This window comes from Drosophila nasuta, chromosome 2L (genome assembly GCF_023558535.2).
Source record: "Drosophila nasuta strain 15112-1781.00 chromosome 2L, ASM2355853v1, whole genome shotgun sequence".
Classification (NCBI taxonomy): Eukaryota; Metazoa; Arthropoda; class Insecta; order Diptera; family Drosophilidae; genus Drosophila; species Drosophila nasuta.
Window position 1 is genome coordinate 12215945 of NC_083455.1, and position 6217 is coordinate 12222161.

General features: G+C 42.6%; 2 protein-coding genes across 3 annotated transcripts; one reads left to right on the top strand and one right to left on the bottom strand.

Moving 5' to 3' along the window:
* Positions 1-358: 358 nt before the first annotated feature.
* LOC132798885 (sialin) lies at positions 359-3115 on the top strand. Of its 2 annotated transcripts, XM_060810892.1 has the most exons (4): positions 359-467; positions 536-949; positions 1016-1281; positions 1908-3115. In XM_060810892.1, the coding sequence occupies exons 1-4, from the start codon at positions 428-430 to the stop codon at positions 2655-2657; spliced, it is 1470 nt and encodes a 489-aa protein (XP_060666875.1). In that variant the 5' UTR covers positions 359-427; the 3' UTR covers positions 2658-3115. The 2 variants fall into 2 exon arrangements, with proteins under 2 accessions (XP_060666875.1, XP_060666874.1); XM_060810891.1 differs by having other exon boundaries at positions 536-1281.
* Positions 2864-5376, bottom strand: LOC132798883 (mitochondrial import receptor subunit TOM70). Its single transcript, XM_060810886.1, has 3 exons — positions 5227-5376; positions 3936-5005; positions 2864-3840 (listed from the first exon to the last, which is right to left on the bottom strand). The coding sequence occupies exons 2-3, from the start codon at positions 4939-4941 to the stop codon at positions 3047-3049; spliced, it is 1800 nt and encodes a 599-aa protein (XP_060666869.1). The 5' UTR covers positions 4942-5005; positions 5227-5376; the 3' UTR covers positions 2864-3046.
* Positions 5377-6217: the final 841 nt, after the last annotated feature.

The following is a 6217-nucleotide window of genomic DNA, read 5'->3' on the forward strand; positions in this document are numbered from 1 at the left end:
ACTATTTACAAAACTATTTTTCATTTTTTAAACTAGAGCTTAAGTTTAATAATTACTTCAGAGTTTATTTACTTGCGGTTACTTATGATTTTTAAAAAATCAGCAAATAACCCGTAATTTTAAATTTTTTCCATAATAATTATATCATACGTAGTTATTACTGTACAGTAGAGTTAATATAGATCTGTGTAGACTTTCGTAGACAAAACCCCCAGAACAATAAACTAGGCTAATTGGATAAGCTACTTCTGGGAAAATAATATTGCTTTAATAATACTATCATCAGTTCGTATCTTTTGAGTGTTTGACAACTATTATTTTATAAGGGATTCCCTATCACAAACAGTTTGCTTTTTAAATCAAATTGTGACAGTTGAGATTATTTCAAGTATTCAATACTGTAAATTCAATTCTTTTCATAAATAAAATGTTAGGTTTTCAGCAGAAACTGAGAAAATTCTTTGACTGTAAGTATCCAAATACAGAAGAAATATCAAATATTCCTAATTATATAGATGATAGCTAATAAGAGTAGATCTGCAGGTGAAACAGCGTTTGGTGCTCTGCTATTTTAGTTTGTTGGCCATCATAAATGCGTATACAATACGCTATTGCCTGGACTTTTCACTGAATCGCATAGTAAGGGAGTCGAAGACGAAGTCTATCAAAACTCCATTAATTGTGAAACCCACACCTAGAAGAGAGAACCGAAACATAGTGCCAACTACTGCAAGACAAAGACCTAAACCTCGACAAAGAGCTGGCAGAGATCAACTTAAATTAAATCCACAGCAGTTGAAGCAAACACAATTCCATGCACCCGTCATTACCACCTCCAACTGCTCCGATGTGTGGACGAAAGAAGTGCAGATTCTTGTCTCCGCCTCCTTCTATGCGGGCTACATGCTCACACACATTCCAGGCGGACGTCTGGCGGAGCGTTATGGTGGCAAGTGGATACTGGGTGCTTCGATATTACTTTCGGCAATTCTAACGCTGCTCACCCCAACCATAGTGCGTCATGGTGGTCCTGGTGCCTTGATGGCCCTCCGATTGTTAATAGGCTTCTGCGAGGGTCCCACATTTCCAGCGGTCAGCGCTTTGCTGGCCCAATGGGTTCCCGAAAGCGAACGAGGATTGCTCTGCAGCTGCGTGCTGAGTGGCGGCGAAATTGGCGTCATATTTGTTCACTTGGTTAACGGATTGGCTCTGGGTGAGGAGGATTGGGCGATGGCATTCTATGTGGTCGGTAGCGGTGCAATGCTTTGGTTTGTGGGTTTCGTAAGTAAACCAGACATTTTTCATGAAACATTACTTCAAATAAGTTTTTACACTAACTGCCATAAATGCATGGCCAATTTTTTGAAGTTGCGCTTTAATCTTTAAGCTTAACATATTAACATTATTATTACTACAAGAACAAATTTTATATTTTATAGTCAGACTGATTTTAAAGCTCATGCTCTTTTTTCTATAAAGAAAAGATCTAAAGTCCTTGGAATCGTTTTAAGCACAGGAAACTCTCATTTGATAGACACATTAATTTAAAAGATTGTGAACTATTCAATTTGGACAGCGTAACAACTCATACAAATTAATTTAATAATTGATTGATCTTTATAGAAGAATTTTCACATAATTATTAATTTTTGCTTTTCTTAGCTTAGTTTCAAAAGATCTTTCACTCAGTTATGCATTTGCTGCTTTAACATATATCGAAGGTTAATAACTTTAGGGGAAAAATATATTTTGAGTTAGCAAAAGCTATTTAAAGCGGGTAACAAAAATGTTTTTGAATAAAGACTTTACATACCTTAATATCTTGTGGATGTTCCAAAAGATTTCTATTAATATGTTCCAGAGCTTTGTAAGCACATTAAAGCTTTAATCTACTTTTTGGATTTCAGGTTCTCGTCTGCTACAGCAAACCGGATGCCTCGCCATTTATACAGAGCTCGGAGCGTGAGTACATCAAGAGCCAGGTGAGCGACACTTTGATCACAGAAGCAGAGACAGAAGAAACTGACACTAATGAAGCGCCTTGGAGCAACATGCTGCTGAATGCGCCCATATGGGCACTGATTGCAGCTAATATGCAGCACGACTGGAATCAGCAAGAGATGGCACAAGAGCTGCAACAGCTGCTGCACCAACTGCAGTCCAAGGGCAGCACGCTGTGGACAGAGCTAGAGTCCAGTTTACGGGTAACTGCACCGCATCTGTGGAGCTGGCTGGCCTCGCTCACCTCGGGCCAGCTCAGCGATTATCTGATTGCAAACGGGATCTTGAATCGCACACAGACACGTTCCCTCATGTCCTGGCTGGTCTTTGTGAGCAGCTCCATGTATTTAGTCTATGACAAGCAGCAAAGTGCGCGAATGTGGAGTGTTCTGGCTTTTGGCGCCTACTATGCGGGCATCAAGCTGCTGCCCCTGGACATGAGTCCCAATTTCGCCGGCACACTGATGGGCATCTCCAACGGTCTTGGCTCGCTGCCGGGTCTGTTGTTGCCACTGCTGCAGCAACTGGAGTCGGAGTACGAAATTGTGGGCAGCATTCGTGCTGCATTTTGGTTGATCTGCGCTGGATACATTTCGGGCGATGTGCAGTCGTATAATCAGCGACAGCGACGTAGCAACCAGCCAATTGTTCATTAATTACAAATGTGTGTTTTCGTATATTGTTTGGTTTGTTTTTCGTTTGTTTTTAAAGCTAGGCTAACATATTTTAACTAGTTGAATTAATATTATTAATGAATAGTTAGTAGTTATGTATACGCTTAACAGATCGATTGAATGCGTTCGATCGACTTTTCATTTTTTCATCGTCTAAAACTAGGAGCACAGGAAATAACTAAAACAAAGATTTGACATATCTTTTATATAACACTGTTTCGACGTGGGATTGGTTTTTTGTGTTGTGTTTTGTTTTTATGGTTATAAGTTTTGTTTTGTGTTGTTGGGAGAAGTTATTGGTTTGTTGCAACTTAATTAGCACACGTTAAATGCCCGCATCTGCATCTACCTTCACACAACATCTTTTTTGTTTACATGCCTGGCTGGGCAAGGAAACCGGACTGCGCCATGGCGGAAATGGTGTTCATATCGATGCCCATCTTGCGCGTCACATTGATTTGAGCCAGCGCCGCATTACGCAAGGAATAGACATGGACCAGCTCCGCCTGACTCTTGGCATAAAGCAGCGCCTTCTCAAACAGATCGACAGCACGCTGCAGTTGCGCTCGCTGCACCTCCACGGTGCCCAGTGTCTCGTATGCCAGCTCACACTTGGGATCCACTTCGATGGCACGATTGAGCAACGCGACAGCCGTGTCGATATCGCCACGCCATTGCAGCATCATGATGGCCTGATGCACCAGCAACGATGGATTTGTGGGCGCCAGTTTCATGGCCTTCTCGTAGAACTGTTGCGCCTGTGGGAATTGCTGCTGATCCGCCAGCACCTGGGCCATCAGACTGTAGCATTCAACGCAATCAGGGAACTTCTCGATGGCCAGCTCAAAGTCGCGTATCACGCGTCCCAAACGATTCTGATCGTTGGTCAACAACGCCAGACGATACTCCGCGTAGCATTTCTGTACATAGGCAATAGCGTGATTGGGTGCCAATCGCACAGCCGTATCGAACTCCACCAACGCCTCATCGATCTGTTCCAGCAGCAGCAAGATTTGGGCACGCTGGTGATAGACATCTGCATTGTCGGGGCGTAGCTTCTGAGCCTCGAGGAAGTCGGCCAAGCCCTTGTCTCGCTCATCCGTCTGTATGAAGAGTGCGGCACGCTTAATGTACGCATAAACACGCAGCGTAGGATCGGCATCAGCTGAAAAGGATTAGGAAAACAATTATTCATTTGCTTGGCATAAATATCAAGGAAGCGTCAGCTAGAAATGTGATAAAAAATAATGATTAACTTACCATTGGCCAGTATGGCATCAAAGTCATGTTTGCTGTCCGCAAAGCTGCCGCCCAGTAAATGGAATGTGCCGCGCATGAGGAGCGCCTCCACTTTGTACTGTGCATCCGACTCGGATGATTCAATTTCCTCGGTGCAAGCGGCAATAATGTCATCATACTGCTGCGCCTCGAACGCCTTGCGAGCGCGCACAAAGCCACGCAATGGGGCATCAGTTGTCGAAGCTGGCAACTCCATCAGCTGCAGCGGATCGGCAATGAACGAGCGCATATAAGTGTTGACAAAGGCAGCCGATGGAACCACAGGAACATGCTCACGCATGCCCTTCTCTGCATCGAGGCGACCCGTCTCCTTTAGCACACGATCCGCAAACACAATAGTATTGTTGTTCTGAAACATTTCCAGGATGCAGGTGGCCGTCACATCATCCAGACACTCGCTCATATCCTTGGTTGCCTCATGGGCACGTGCTCTTCTATAATACGCCTTGGCATAGCGTGGATTATATTCCAGCGAAAGCGAACAATCCTCCTTTACTTTATTCCACTTCTTGAGCATCTCATAAGAGGCAGCACGATTCTGATAGAAGATGGCCATGTCAGTGCGATGCTCTGTAGGGCACTTATCGATGGCCTTGTCGTAGAAACTGATGGCCTCATCGTATTTGCCATTGCGATAGCAATTGTTGCCCTCCGTCTTGTAGTTGTTGGCCTCCTTCAGCGGCGACAACTGTTCGCCCAGTTCGGCGGACTTCTTTTTGCGCTCCAGTTCCGTATCCGGAGCAGTGCCATCAATGGATAAAGTTTTATTCTCAATTTTACCCTTCTTTGACTTTGTCGCCGACGATGCCGGTTGTTTGCCGCCTTTTGTGGTCGCGTTTGTGTCGTCTTTGTTACCGCTCTTACGTAGAACATACATCCCCAGGCCAATGGCCAACGGAGTGCCCAGGAGCAGCGCCACTTGCCATTTATTAAGCTTTACCGAACTCAAATTAAGGAACGTTGCCATTTTTACTTAGTGGTAGGGAGAATTCCAATTGGAGTGTTTGTGGTGTGCAGCGTGTATGTAAAATCTGCAAAACAGAGAAAGAGTTTAAATTGTGTAATAGCTTTATGGTGTTATCAACAAGTATATTTCACACTAAAAAAACGATCATTGACCGTGTGCCGGTTGCGTTGCGATTTGTCACCTCCTCCTCCTCTTCTATCACTCTCACTTATTGTTGCCCCATTCCACATATTGATCGATTTTTATAGTGCATTTAATGTGTGGTTTGTGTGTCGTTTTACTCACGTTTTGTCTAGTAATTTAACACTGCAATGAATTTTGCAAATATGAACTGTGACTTAAATGTGCTTTTTAGTGAAAAGTAAATAAAAATTTATGATTTTTATATGGATTACAACCTAGCCTGCTTAGCAAATAGAACACATCGAAATATCCGAAACAGTTGCACAACTGTTGAGCCGCTGTGCCGCACATGTGACAGCTGACATGCAGTGGTCGTGCTAAAGCTCACTGCTATGGCGCCCACGCCTTAGGGTAAAATATACCGAACTGCTAAGAGCAAATAACTATTACAGTATTTTTGTATATTTTAAACTAACTTATGGTAACACTCTAATACGTGCGTTAAATATGCTTTTTATAATCGCTTTCAAAAACAAATGGAATATGATAACTAAGATATTTTTTAATACAAGTTAAATAAACAACATAAATGTTGACAACAAAAAATCATTCGCCTTTTCAAATTAAATAAACGTTGTTAAAATGTATATTTAAAAAAGGCACCCTGTATTTGTTTAGCGAATAATTTTTACACTGCGAACGGAAGATAAATATTTGTAAATAATTGAGCGAGTAGTTTGAATGAACTGTTTATGGAAGGTCAGGAGATTTCCGCGTCGATCGCACGGATCGTATGTTCGTATGTGTGTATTTACACAAACAAACTCACACACTGTATTTACATTGCAGTTTTGTAGATAACGCTAAACAAAGGGAGACGTGCTTAATGATCACCGCAAGGCACTGTGAGCTGAGTGCAAATGAGTTCAACTAAAAGGCTATAAATATGCACTCACTCGCACACGCACACACGTACGAAGTCTCTGTGGGGGAGGGAGTCGTAAGAGTGTAAACGTCGCACAAAGCTTTTGCATCAATGTACATATGCATGTAAAAACGTGTGTTGGTGATGGTGTGTGGGTTCTGTTCGGGTTCCAATTCCAATGCAAAAGGCGCTGCAAAATAATGTTCCCATCGTATTAAAATATTGAGA

Excerpts from the sequence above, each read along its gene's own strand:
- LOC132798885 (XM_060810891.1), top strand. The coding sequence starts at position 428 with ATGTTAGGTTTTCAGCAGAAACTGAGAAAATTCTTTGACT. Across the intron at positions 468-535 it reads ACTGAGAAAATTCTTTGACT|ATCTGCAGGTGAAACAGCGT; the intron begins GTAAGTATCCAA and ends TAATAAGAGTAG. Across the intron at positions 1,282-1,907 it reads TGCTTTGGTTTGTGGGTTTC|GTTCTCGTCTGCTACAGCAA; the intron begins GTAAGTAAACCA and ends TTTGGATTTCAG.
- LOC132798883 (XM_060810886.1), bottom strand. The coding sequence starts at position 4,941 with ATGGCAACGTTCCTTAATTTGAGTTCGGTAAAGCTTAATAAATGGCAA. Across the intron at positions 3,841-3,935 it reads TGATGCCATACTGGCCAATG|CTGATGCCGATCCTACGCTG; the intron begins GTAAGTTAATCA and ends AATCCTTTTCAG.